The sequence below is a fragment of the Solea senegalensis genome, linkage group LG12 (genome assembly GCF_019176455.1).
Source record: "Solea senegalensis isolate Sse05_10M linkage group LG12, IFAPA_SoseM_1, whole genome shotgun sequence".
Classification (NCBI taxonomy): domain Eukaryota; kingdom Metazoa; phylum Chordata; class Actinopteri; order Pleuronectiformes; family Soleidae; genus Solea; species Solea senegalensis.
Window position 1 is genome coordinate 16377261 of NC_058032.1, and position 14731 is coordinate 16391991.

General features: G+C 40.6%; 1 protein-coding gene across 1 annotated transcript in view; it reads right to left on the bottom strand.

The window, feature by feature from the left end:
• Positions 1–14731, bottom strand: part of tenm1 (teneurin transmembrane protein 1) — a 169650-nt gene that overhangs the window by 39357 nt on the left and 115562 nt on the right. The window contains exons 19-22 of the mRNA XM_044040050.1: positions 12351–12494; positions 10439–10691; positions 9787–9807; positions 6016–6248 (exon numbers count right to left, since the gene is read on the bottom strand). Of these exons, the coding sequence (XP_043895985.1) occupies positions 6016–6248; positions 9787–9807; positions 10439–10691; positions 12351–12494 (651 nt within the window). The remainder of the gene's footprint in view (positions 1–6015; positions 6249–9786; positions 9808–10438; positions 10692–12350; positions 12495–14731) is intronic.

The following is a 14731-nucleotide window of genomic DNA, read 5'->3' on the forward strand; positions in this document are numbered from 1 at the left end:
ACAGTGTGGCAATAATTCTTTAAGAGGAAGGTAATATTATGATAAAGTCAAAATCATCCTCCTTATGTCCGACATGCATTTTCAAATGTTATTACCAAGCTATTACTGTAAAAATTGCAATATTACTTACCACACTGTTATCATATTACCACTATAATGTAAAGTGTTACCCAGAATTAAAGTCATGTTCTGCAGAAACTACAACAGATCTCATTAGCTAATCTACAGACACCATGACGACATTGATGAATGAGAGGCAATGATGTTCCTTCCTCCCTGACATCGCGCCAACTCTAATCCTGTCTCTCATATTCATGTTCATCACTGTTCCTCACTATATACGACACAGTATATACTGCATATCACTCACCCACCGCTTCTGTAGGTATGTGGACCTAACAAACTGTCCGCTGTGGTTTTCTGCTGTGTGCTCAGAGATGGTCTTCACACCTCGCTTGTAATGAGTGACTATTTGAGTTATTTTCTATCATTTCAAATCAAAAGGCATTTTCACCCAGGGAACTGCAACTTGCTATTATATTTTCTCTATAATCCCTAGAGATTCTTGTGTGTGTGTGTGTGTGTGTGTGCATGTCGTTGTTATTTTTTTTACTTCATTTCTTAGTTTTTTTATTGTGCTTCTGTATTGCACTGACTGCATGTGTCATCTGTTAATTAGTCCTTGTGTGTATATATATATATATCTGTAGTCTCCTCTCCCCATCTGAGCTGCCAGTGTGTTATACACATTCATGCTTCTCACAGATTTCTTTTTACATGTATATGTTTATTTAATATGTTTAAATTGTAGATATCTCACCACTGTGAGGAAGTGGTGAGATATCTACACTGTCACAAACGCTGCCGCTGTATTTCAGTTCAGTGACTGTCCGACGGAGTCTGTGCTGAACAAATCTTTTTTAATTAACTGATTCTAATGATTCAGTACATTAAAAATAACTGCTTTACAAGTCACTCGTCACTAGTTTGAAAAATACAAAACAAAGTCACAACTGTTTCATGCAGCCGTGCAGTGATGACTCCGCCCACGTTAAGTAGGTATTGTAATGGAAAACCAACCATACTGTGTAGAGTTGAGCCGTGATGAGGCGAGGTGAGCTGGCACCATGTAGTGGAAAAATTATAAGTGTGCGCCGCAGACCCCTGGTGGAGTGTGAAGGCACTGCAGGTGGGTTTTAATTTTCAGTTCTGTAATTAAGCTTCCAATAACCATAACACGTTTAGGATTAGTTAAAGTAAATTGAACTTGCTAAGTTCACCAAATTAAATGAATCTTACTAAATAATTTGTTGAGTAGAGATATCATGAACAATACTGACTCATATGAAGTGTGAATAAATATTGAATATTGAAAATCCAGTTAGCTAGATTTTGTTTTAAAGAATATCAAACTCACATTTTTTCAGATACAGATATGAAGAGGCTATAATTTAAAATACTAATGTTATTTCCTGTTTCAAGTTTACAGTGGTTAATCAAACCTCTGCATTTTTATGACTTGCCAAATTAGCTTTGACTCTGCAGTTCATATAGAAGAATTTAGATTTATCCTTAATATAGACCCTAGTGTAATTCCCATTCAGTGGGTGCCTGCTTTTTTACTGATATCTCTTGCATATCTATTCCACACTCACCACTGCACACACTGGTTCCCTTAGTAACCTACCAAGGTTACCAGACAGAGAGACATTCCTGGCATTTATAGATATGTGATTAGTGATAAGATATGCCTCTTTGACATGAACCATTATTCTAAAAATGCTTTCTAAAAATATACTTTTTATTCCTTAAACGTGTCCATTCATTTGATATTTGAAAGCTTTGGGTCTGGCACATTAATAACTCAGTCTAATTATCACAACAGTGTTAGACAGCACTCTGCACAGTAATACATCAGGAAAGATGGGACAACAGGACAAGAGATAATTTCTATTTGTGGCCTACCTGAACATCACCACGTCTGAATTAAGGCTTGCTATTCATGTAGACCTATCTCGTAATAAATAGTGTGAGACAGAACAGGAGGCCAAAGAGGCAAAAATAGAAAACTAGTTCTCTGCAGTTAGTTCAGCTGCTGCAAGAACCTTACGTCTTGTAACATTAGAACTGTATTTTTACTCTGTAAGGAGCAAATAACATACTGTACATCTAAGTTCAGGTGGATGGATTATTAGGGTTTGTTTCTCGATTGATAATATTGACCCTTACTTGAAGAATTTGTTTGAGGCGTAAGCTACTTTTACTTTTCAAAGCTTTCAATCCCAGGGCATAAGGGCAAAAAGGAGAATAAGGAAAATGTGAAAGGGGGTAATTAATGAATGAATAAATATGTGGTGCAGTAAATATACTTCCAACATCTATAGTTGAGCTAACAGACAGGCCAGAAGAAAGGAAATACAACAGCAAAGAAAACGCATTGCTAAAATCCACTCCTGTCAGCAATGAAAAAGGTCAGAGTGATTAACCAATTTAAATCGACACTCCGGGCTTATTTAAATGCATGCACATTTATTCAAATAGCATAAACTGGGCTACAACTAGCAGGGAAGCAGAACTGAACTTGTAGACTTCAGAGTGTAAGAAAAGCTGAACATGACGGACCTATTTTGGTTGAGTTTAGTCCTTACATGTGCCATTTTCTCCTGAAACCCAGGGGAAGCCATGCTCACCTTGTTAGTCAAGTCTTTTCTTTACGTTTCCTGTCATGACTATTCTCATTTTCTCATGTCCAGCTTCTCCCTATTCACGATAGATTCCACTGAGTAACTCTAAAATTACTGAACGAGAATCCCACTGGATGGCAAAGTGTGCAGCGCATGCACATTATGTAATTGTATTTCTGACAATCACGGTGACATGAATGCAGAGCTCAGGGTTTAATTACCTGAGTCTGCATGGTGTTTAAGTACAATGTTGTGGGACAGTGTCACCGTAAATGATAATGAGAGGAAGACAAATCCGACTTTTGACGCATTTTTCTAAGGATTTTTGTAAATCAGGCTTCATGGATGGATGAGTCAGTCCAACCGAGAATGGACTGTTCCATTTCCTGGGCTCTACGTGCAGTCAGCAGTCAGTGGACTACAAAGCAAACACAACAGACCCCCCCCCTCCCCCTTTAATTCATCAAAGCAAGATAAGCACAGATCCAACTAACAACATTTTAATGGCCTTTTCTATTGATGTGACATGACAGTAAGGCAGCATGCATAACTGGAACTGAAAATGGAACACCTGAATAGACTGAAGCCATAATTACTGGTTTTATGGGCCATACTTTTTGCTTTTCCTGCTGTGAAATTGCGAAATATCTCCTGCATGAAAGGTCTAGTCTCTGAGAGGTACTTTTCTTGTTGTAAAGTCAACATTTTGTAAACGACTTATTTTCAAAGCTGAAACAGACAGCGCTTTGTCATAAACCTGTCACCTTGTTCAAAATGACTGCACTGTGTAATGGTGATAGGAAAATGACACAATCCACACGTATACAAGTCTTGCTTGTAATTAGTCAGTGGGATACGGTTCCAAGATCCTAAGAGAATAGCGTCCACTTAACCTGGCTATGTATCATGGTTTGTTTTTTTTCCACATGTATGCTTATTATAACACAACACCAGTGTCCTTACCAGCTGCTGCTGCTACTGCTGTGTCTTTCCATCATAACAGGAAACATTATTAACACAAATGTTGTCTGTTGCCTCTTAAAGGCAAATCACTGGAAATGGAACAAATGATGCTGGTTTGTTATAAAACGTTCGTGGAAGGTCATGAAGTAGAAAAAGGCTCGTATCAACAACACTGCTGGTGCCAATGTAATGTGGAGTTTTGAACCAAATGTTTTTAATGCTGCAGCATTGGCTTACAGTGGACGTGTAATTGTATGAATTATGGGGGGAAAAAAAGCTTTTAATTACTGTATTTAATGCAGCCATAACATTAACGTGTCTGAGGGACTTGAATAGGCATTTGAATAATAAAGACGTTCAGGAATATAAACAAGAGAGCAAATTGAATCACCATAGGTTTGTGCTGTAATTGTCTCTAACTGACAATGTTGTATGTTTTTTATCCAATCATTAGTAAATTACATATTATTCATGACAGGCAGTCAGCCTGGAGTGAATTAATATTTACGAATATGAATAATTACTTACCAACTTCTCACAGAAAGGACATTTTGCTGGAGGATTCTGAAGATAGTGATATAGTCTACACTATCTTGATTACACATATTAGAGCACACAACATTTTGTCCAACTTTGGAGTACATTTTAGAGTAAAATGTGAGCACAGTGCTGCTGTGAAAACAAATGACACACTCTCCTACAAAGTTAGTTATTATAATATTGCACTTAAAGTTGTTTCAGAGTTGTTTCCTAAGTGATCAGCATGTAGTTTGTGCCCTGTGACGAAATGTGAAATACCAGCATTTTTGAAAAATATAAAACCAAAATTACATCTGTCATAACATAAATAAGATTTTTAACTTGTGTATTATGTTTTATCTAATTTTGGCTAAAGGATTACACTTGAAGTATCAGCTTTTGAAGATGGGAGACAGTGCCTCAATGATGTGCCTCCCTCACCTGAAGAGAGATGGATTTTTCCCAACACTTAGAATATCCCAATGAATTAATAAAATCACAGATATCTATGTGAACCACGGTTACCATATCACAACAGACAGAAATGGAAAGGAGAGGCACTGGATTATTTACATGATTTAAGCCATATATGCATTATTGACATGATATCACTCTTCCAGCTGAGCTTTCCTGACTCCAGCTGCAGGTGCATCACACTCACAGACATCCGGTCCTACAGGAGGCAGCAGGTGAAACTGGTAAAACATGTCTCTGACCCTCAGCACCAGTTCCACCCAAGGCTGTGTTCTTTCTCCCCCTGTTTTCTCCCTGTGCACCATCAGCTGCACCTCCAGGTCCCAGTCTGGGAAGTTCCTGAAGTTCACAGATGACACCACCTTCATTTAACTCATCTGTAGTGGGGATGGGTTAGCTAACTGGAGATTGACCATCTGGTGAACTGAAGCAGGTCGAATAACTTGCCCAAGACACTGGAGATAGTTGTGGACAGAAAAATCCCAGCCTCCTCCATCACCCTGCAGGGCTTTCCCTTCTTGGGCACCATCATCACTCACGACCTCAAGTGGGAGCTAAAAAAAAAATCACCTCTCTAACAAAGGAAGTACAACAGAGCATGTGCTTCCTGCGGCAGTCCAAAAAAAGTTAACCTGCCAACGACATTGACGGTGCAATTCTGTCATCATTGGGTCCATCCTCACCACCGCTTCCAAAGATGAGGGCAGACTGCAGCCTATCCAGGACCCTGAGGCATGCAGGCAAGATTGCAGCCGACTCCCATCCGTGCTATAAACTGTTTGAGTCACTCCCCTGTCGCAGTAGGCTGCGGTCCATCTAGACCAAAACCTCTCACTATAAAATTGTTTCTTCCCCTCTGCTCGGAGCCTCATCAGTAAAGTTAGAGACCAACACTGACTTGAATTCCTTCATGCATTCCATTACTGCACACGCCGTGTGTGCACCATCTCTCCTCAAAGACACAATGTGTTACAATAGTAGTAAAATCCCTCGCACATCTGTTCTGTTCTGAAACTCCCGTACGGCATCGTCAGCCGTTTTATTTTTCTTCATTCATATTTTCTTGTTACGTTGTTTGTTATTGCACCAAAACACCCCAGCCAACTCCTTTAATGTTCATTTTTAATTGGCAATCCAACAAATACTAATTCAGATTGATTAAGTTCACGTTGAGTTCAACAGTGTGCAAGAACTGGGAACCATCCATCCATCCATCTTCTACCGTTTAATCCTCCACATGAGGGTCGTGAGAGGCCCTGTGCCAACACCCATTCACTCTCACGCCTACAATCAATTTAGAGTGTCCAGTTTGCCCTATTCAGAACTGTGAACTGAAATTTTAAAAACTCAGATCTAATATTTAATAGTTTCCTACCTCGAGGATTATTGAGTGCAGCTTCCGCAGCCTTCCTGCCTTCTCCACAGTGGCTCTGGTCAAAGGGTAGACACTGCTCTCCTGTCCCAGCCACTACCTCCAGGTTACGTGAAGGGTCTTTTGGCTGCCCAAGGTTTCTCACTCGGTACACTCTGCGACTGCTGGTGTCCGACACGTACAGGACCTCCCCCCTCGGGTCCATGGCCAGGTAGTACTTGTGTGCAGGGCTGGTGCTGGTAGGGGGAGGTGAGTCAAGTTAGTGAGGACAATATCTTCATGTCAATTCTGCAATAACACACACAGTTTCAATTTTCTTTCCTGTTTTCCTGTTTACCAGACTGCACGTCGGAGCATCCATCTGTTTGAACATATATTGACAGTAAGGTATTTTGGACTGTTTTGGGAAATTCAAATTGTACTCAGTATTCATGACTTGACAACACCATTACTTGAAGTCAAGGTATTTAGTAGCAATCAGGTCATTCCAGTGAATAGCATTAGTGCGAGAAACTCCAGGAGTACACTTGTGCCTGAGCTGGAACAACGTGATTAATGTCTTCTAATTTAAATAGTACAGATGGCTGCAGCCACAGCAGCTGAATTATAGTTGTAGGTGATAATTGCATTCTGTGCATTCTTCACTAACTTTGTTGGGGAGGAAAAAAAAATTAATAAGCTCATATATTCTAAGCATTAAACCAAAGAGTGATATGTTCCTTGCATGTGCCAACACAATTATATGTGTGTGTTGATCTTTACATCCTTTCCCCTCTACTCTTACATGAATAGAACAGCCTGTATGTTACATAAACCTGACATGTAGTCGATGTCAAGGTGAAAACAAGTTGACAGAAACTGTGTTCAGCTGCACGGAGCCCATCAGGATTGACAGGACCTCACAGAGCAATGTCAGAAAGACATCAGTCCAGTTTTAAAATAAAACACCAACCCGCTGACTCTCAATCATAGAGTGTATACCACCACTGAATCACCATCTGTGGCACCAGGCCAGAAGTCACACACACTAAGGTAAAGGAAGAAAATGACCCAATGAGCAAGTCAACACATCTGAAGATCTCTGGGCCCCTGAAATGCTTCCAGTGAGGCGGGGAGTTGTTGAAAGAAACAACCCCACGTTTCAGAAGCGACACCATAGATCGGCGACCACGTGAATCCAGGGATAAGCCTGAGGCTTTAGCTGGCACACCATGAACACTGACTTCATTTAGCCTCATATTGACTGTGAGCTATATGTGCTGTTCTTTGCGTAGGAAGAGTGCCAACACTGTGCACATGGAGATGATGCGGAGAAGACTCGCCTCGCTTCTGTACATAACAGTCGGCAGCTCATTAATTACAGAACATCTTCTTTGGCAGGTTAGTTTGTTGAATTATTGGGACTGTGATTGAAAAAGAAAAAAAACAACCAATGTGAGAATGTGTAGAGATGACAGCAATCTGTCTATGGTGTGAAATCCAGTGTCATCTTGGTGTGGTCAAAAGTCTCCTGCCATTGAACACAAAAAACACCTTGTAAACATTTTTCTTTTTCTTTTTTCAGCTGATATTCACTGGGGAAAAAAAAGTCTTACAGGTAAATCATAATGTCAATAAAACTATTTATACTTTCTTTGTTTCTTTAACATTTTCTTAGCAGAGTCTTTAATTATGTTTTTGCATCGGAGAGCAATTGTACACTGTGAGACTCTCCTGCCGCCAATGAACCTTCAGACTCCTTTTCGTGTGAGACTAAACCTTCTCACAGCCCAGAAGAAGAAAAAAAAACACACCGTGGAACAGGGGTGCTGTCAGTCATCTAGTCCATTAAGTGCATAACTGTTTACAGACCCCTGCACTGAACTGCACATACATAATTTAAGCTTGATCCTAAGAGAGTTATTCACCGTGTTCTACAGTGTGCCGCTGCTCTGTGCAGTATTTCATATTTGTTAAGCCTCCAGGAGTAACCATAGGCATTGCATGGTGGATATAAGTGATTACAAATCACTTTACCTGTCTGTTTTTTTTTTTTTCAATTAGACAATCATAGCCCCGAATACATGAATGAAATGAACAACAATAACAACCACAACACAAACAATGCCTCACAAAGCCCCCCCCTCCCCTCCATGCCTCCACTGTTCCCTCCACACAAAATAACAAAACAGTGCACATAGATATGTTCTGGCTGATCCTAACTGTCTATGAATTGATCGTCTGGGCACTCAGACAATATTGTGGAGGACTTCCTTCTCTATTTGAAGATGATCTTCGCTCAAACTACTGAAGGGAAAGAACAGACAATGATTTTACTGTTAGTACATCCCATATTGTCTCCCCTCGGAGAGCACCTTGTTTTGAAGCCGTGTTGGACTGATAGGCACTTTGATGGGAAGAATGTGGAGTGAAAAGCCTTGAAAGCCGAATGTGGATGAATAATTAATGTATTTGACTTGGGAGAACAATAGTATGGAATAAAAGAGAAACACTAATGTGCTGCTAACAGTAAAAAGCTGCGGGAGAGAAAAAAATGAAGAAGCAGGAAGCAAAACTCTCCAGGGTGACGTGAGGGTATCTAAAGTGCCTTGTGAAGAATACAGTTGCTATATATGCTAACATCAGCGGAGGTTTTTTATGTACAGTATTAACTACAGTGCATGCGTTTGGAGCAGCAGACGTTGGACGTTTCAACCTTTTCTCTCGTAGGTTTGATTTGATTTATTTTACCAATATTTGCAGGCTACATCTACACTAAAACATATTTGCTTTAAAATATAGTTTTAAGAGATTTTGATCTGCGGGTTTTAGCTCTGGTGGAGGTGGAGGTGGAACTGTTCCTGGTATGTGTTTGTAAATCACTACACTCACTGCTGGTTGTCAAGACTGATGCACTTTGTTTTCTTCAGACAGATGGTTGGGGTTTAATGGGAGTTTGCATCTGAAATGCTGCATTACTGTCTTCTGAATTCTTCTTCCATCTGGAATAATCCAACTAAAACTAAGAGTAGTGCAGATGAAGATTCACCTGTTTCCCACTGACAGGCAGGGTACACCCTGGACAGGTCGCTTGTCCATCGCAGGGCAAACATATAGAGACAAACAACCATTCACTCACACGCTCACACCTATGGTCAATTTAGAGTGTCCAATTAACCTCTGCATGTTTTTGGACAATCGGAGAATCCTGAGAAAAACCATCCACCCACCCCACACACACACACACACACACACACACAGGGAAAACATGCACACTCCACACAGAAAGGCCCAGACTGGGATGCAAACAGATTCAGATTAACTCTCTCTCTTTCTCATAATCCCCCATAAGCACACACACAAAAACACATCATGTCTGCTCAGTATGACCTTTGACAGGGAAACACGCAGACGGGAGCACTCACATATACAAACACACTAGAACATCGGCCTCATCTTCTTTCTAACATGATATCACATCAACAGCAAGTGCTGGGGACAATGTCGAGGCCAAACATGCCTCAGGCACTTAGTCTGAATCAGGAAGTCAATGAACCGCTGCATCCTCCGTACAGAGTTCTGCAAAAGCTCGGAAACAAGAAATCCTTGACATTTTTGCGCCGTTTCCAATTTGCAAATTTAATATCACCCAGTGAAATTTAAATGAGGATTTGATTTGAGGATCTTTGCGAAGGTCTTTGGGTGTATGAGGAGTTCAGGTTGTGTCTGTGTGTGTGTTGTAGAAAACAAATCAAAATAAATTGCACAATAAATGTGTCGATCACCAATTCTCACCTGTGTCTGGTGTCCCGGTTCCTTCGTAATCAGCCACAGACGAGAAAAGAGAAGGTAAAGCAATTACTCAAGAGTCACTTCCCCCTTAGAAAGTGATAATAGAGACAATTTAGACAACTGGACATTAAATATCAAACCTAGGACACAGGACACTTTTTAGCATTTGCTGCCAAAGGATTGGGGAAGTATCAAATACAGACACTATGAAACCTCTGTCTGAACCAAGAATAAAATCAGAGATCAGATAATAATACAGAATGAGAGAGTAAAGTTACATAAGAACATATTGCAGGACAAATGACTGCAATTCCGTTGAGATTCCACACTTGAGAAAATACAGAAATAGAGAAGTCAGTGCCCGCAGCGCAGTAGAAGATATCATCATCTTAATCCACAGAAAGAAAAAAAAAGTCTATGTCTCACAGCAGACTTTCAGCTTCTCTTTCATCCTAAAGAGGTAGATTAGAAGTGATGTTTGAACCTCACACTCAAAAAGACAAACATCAGAGTGTGTTGAGATCCAAAAGATCACGACCACTGACGCTGACCGGCACTAATGCCATACGAACTCACGTGATTTAGTTCTAATGGAGCACGAGACCTCACACTAGCCTCATCACATGCACATATGCAAGAAGATCGGGATTCTCACTTGAGTTCAAGTATGGTTCTGGTGTATCCATCTGGATGGACCCTGCGGATAAAGTTGAAGTCCCCCACATAGAGAGAGCCATCGGGGCCACAGGCCAGAGCCACGGGGGCAAACAGCATCATGTCCCGGGCTGCACCATTGCAGCTTGCACCACAGGGGACGCTGCGGTAGAAACCGTTCCCCATTACTGAGCTGATGACAGGAGGCTGCTGGGAGAGGAAGACGTTTTCTCCATTTCCCTTGTGAAGGATTCCTTGGGAGAGAGGAATGCAATAAATACATTGAAGCCTGTTATTACGATGACTGATGGGCTCCTACATGAACACACAATTTTCTGCTGAAGAACAGTTCTGATTATTTCACATGACAGATTTTCAAGGTTTTATGGTTTGTCTTTGAGCTCCTCTCACTGCTCTCTAAGTGGGTGGTTGGGAGTCACCCACGTTTACTGCATCATGCAATGACAGCTGTGTGACTGCTTGGGACATTGTCAAACACTGAGTGTTGTGTCTCAGCAAAGAACAAATTAAAAAAATGTCATTTCTATCCAAACCTAGTTTTAGCGTTGTATATTTAGGATAATAAGCTATTTAAAGGCATACCATGCAGGATTTGCCAGGTGCTGATGTAAGACCGTCTCTGACTCACCGAGTGGGTAGCAGTGACTGAGCATTTGAGAGTGAATGGTGAAACTAAACATCATTCTCTGAGTGTTTGACAGCAGTGTGAAAACAAGCATTCCCATACCTCCACACAACCAAGAGGAAGAGCGCTGCTGTTCCAGACGTGTGTGTGATTGTAACTAAAGCGCACGCTTCGTCATGTCCACTGGAGCGTCTCTGCTCTGGGTGTGCATGTGTGTTTGTGCGCTTCTATTTGCAGCTTAGCCCTGCCTTCAGTCAAATAGACACAGATGGCTCTTCATACATCTCTGACAGAGACAGAAGGCAGAGGAAAGGGACACACAGCACAGTGTCCACGTCACTATGTTTTAGTCCCGCCCTCACGCCGCTCTCACTGTCAGGGGCGCAGCGCTTACGCTTGGCCTGCCCGAAGGTGGCAGCCCAGAAATATTCCTAAACACAGCAAAATATGGAAGGAAAATGCAGACAGAAGGTGTTGTGTCTGCGAAATAAATACACTGCCACACACATGAAGTGGGTCATAAGAGATGTTTGTGAGGGATTACTGTTGTTCTGGCACAATAAAGCTCTGATGGGTTTTGAAGTATTGTAGTTTTCATCACTTTTGTGTGAAATTTGCAGTTGAGTTTGTTAAACAGCATCATGTTGCCTCAGAAGCATCAATATATAAAATGGATGTAGTTATCTGAGCTGAAAAGTGAAGTAGGGACAGAAGTAGAAAGAAAGTCTGTGGTAAAATGAACCTACTTCTCCCTTGATTTATAACGTCAGTTAACATTTTCCTGAAAAGTCAATCGTCTCAATCGCCAGTTTCAGGTCTTAAGGTGTTGTTTGATGTCAGGTTTGTTAAAAATGATGTCACCATTTAAAGGAAAATTGAGTGGATGAATGATAGTGTAAATAACAGCTACTATTATGCAATCGGTGCCTGCTTGCGGGTGAAGTCTGCGAATTTCCTGATGTGAAAACTAACACAGAGCCGCTCAGAGTTTCAAAACGGGAGTTTGTTTCGTAGTCGGAAAAATTGTGTTTATTTTATATGGTTCTAACCTGGACTCTTTGGTCTCTGGTCTCTTTACATCAAGGTCAACAATTAGAATTATTTTATTTGTGGTATTATGTCGTGTAAAGCATGTGTTTCTCAAGAAACCCTGTTGTACAGTAAACTAATCATTTATCATTCCCCCAATTTGAGCTACACTGTGTGCTACAGACTCACACTCAAATATCCACTTAAATTGGCCTGATTTTGATGTACGTGTACTCACCACTGTGTATGTTGAGGGTGTGGTGTTTGTCCAGTGACCAGCCTCCCAGGTTTGAAGGGACCAGTTCAAATCCTTGCATCAGAGCTGTCCTCCTCTCCCAGTGGATGACACCCGGACACGACTCGTATTCATAGCCAACGGATACTGAAACACAACCAAACAGACGCCGTTATGCACAGTAAAAGCTGTGTGCTGTACAACACCATATGCACAGAATAATAACGATGTGTTGGTATTTGTACAGAACTTGACAGGAGAACACAAACATACTCCCCATTGCTTTCAGACTATATTGTATTGAGTGGTGAAAGAGATGAAAGGCCGAGAGTCTCTGTGAGTGTGTGTGTGTGTGTGTGTTTGAGAGAGATCAGTGAAAAGTGGAGGATTAAGCAGGAGGAGCCCAGCTTCATGAAGGAGCCCTAGAATTAGCTGTGTGGCCTCTTAGTTGTAATGATACACTATGCAGCATCTAACTGCAGCTCCCAACCATCAGGACTTTTTTTCAGCTTGGCAGGATAAAATATGTTTCGACTTTCCGCGGTAATTTACCACTTCTTGGAAATTGTTTAAAAGCAGCAGGTGACAAAGTCATCGGGGCTCTGAAAAAGCTGCAGCCACACACAAATGCTGTACTTCTTGTGCGTCGTTCTAGACACGGACACAGCTGCGCACGCATGCAGAAATACATTTTACTCAAGTCTTCTTGTGCTCAAGAAGGCTGTCAAGACACACTTCATCTTGATAATAACAGATAATGTCCGTGCACTTTGCTGTTAATACTTTTGTTCATTTCAAAAGCAGAACTGTAATGTAGTACTTTTACAACGTGGTAATGCTACGCTTGTTTAAAGCTACAATTAGTGCTGTTCCTATAGATCATTATTGACTTTTCCTGATTAACCCTAAGAACACAGAGCATTTAAGCTGCTTTTTTCCATTACTATGTTAAATTCCACAGTATAGTAGATAGAGGCAATATAATCTCTTATTGTTTATATAATACTTTTCTAGTCATAATGGCCACTCAAAGCTGCTTCACACTACAGTTCTGCCATTCACTCACACTTTAATACAGCACAGCGGATGTGGGAATTGACCCCACAACCTTCGAGTTGAAAGACGACGCTCTACCATCGAGCTACCGTCTCCCCTCGTTTCTTTTCAGCACAACTTAGACTTAAAAAAAATATTTCTCCAACTATATAAACACACCTGAGCAACCTTTTTAAAATCGGATTGAATTTGTGAAATTTGTAAATAATATGTCACGGTTCTCATGTTTTCATGAACACAAACATGGTGTGACTTCTGCACAATTATTGCTAATTTATATCGCTACCAAAAAATGTGATTATGAAAATGAATCATAACTTTGACTCAACAACACATAAGAAGATGAAAAAACACATTTTGGAAAGACTGAATATAAACACACACCCCCAGCCTGTCATATAAAGTGTTGTGTATTGTTCCCACGGCAATTTACCAAGGGTGCGCCTGCAGCACAGAGGAGTTCATTGATTGGTTGTTTAGTCCATAAAATGTAAATGTAAAAAAAGTACAAGGAAATCAGAATGTATGTATATTTAAGGAGCTGAAATCATCTTAATACATGATATATGTATTATCAAAAGTAATAGAGTTTACTTTTAGTTGATGAATAACATTAATGGTTGCAGACCTTTGTCAAACGGAGTAGCAGTCAGACCTCAAACACTACACTACACATTATCACCAAAACATCCTTCTGTTTGCTTGTACTTGAGCAGTCTCAAACTACATGGAGACTGACTGTCTTTCTGCCATCTGATGCTGTTAGGTAATGTGTGGTGGGCGTATCAGTGCTTTTTTACATGATGACAACTGCCTGCTAAGTTTGTAAATAACTTTGATAAGAGTCTGTTGGCTGAAAGTAACCAAAGAAAATAAAAATCAAGCTGTAAGAAATGTAATGCTCAGAAGAAAGGCAGAATTCTCTGTCAGCTCATTCCTATGCTTGACCCCTTTTAAATTACACTCAGTGGTTGGATCATTTATTTGCATATATATAACATTTGATAAAGCAACAAAGAGGTGTTTTGAATAACACTTTAATGTTTTCAACTTAAATGCGAGAAATACTCTTAAGCATGCATTCCACATTAAAACATTAAAACAGGCTGTGCAATCGGAGCAGCGGGACACAGTTAACTGCATTTTAAACCTATGTGACATTGCTAATGTGAAGACACTGTACAAGGAGACGAGCTCGACACATGTGACCAGAAAAAGCCGTAGGAGGAATGCTGCAGCTGTCAGTCACTGTTGACACTGAGCTCTCTAACTCGCTTGGTTGTAAAGCAACGACATGTGCTCTGAATTGATAGGCACTGAAGGGGAAC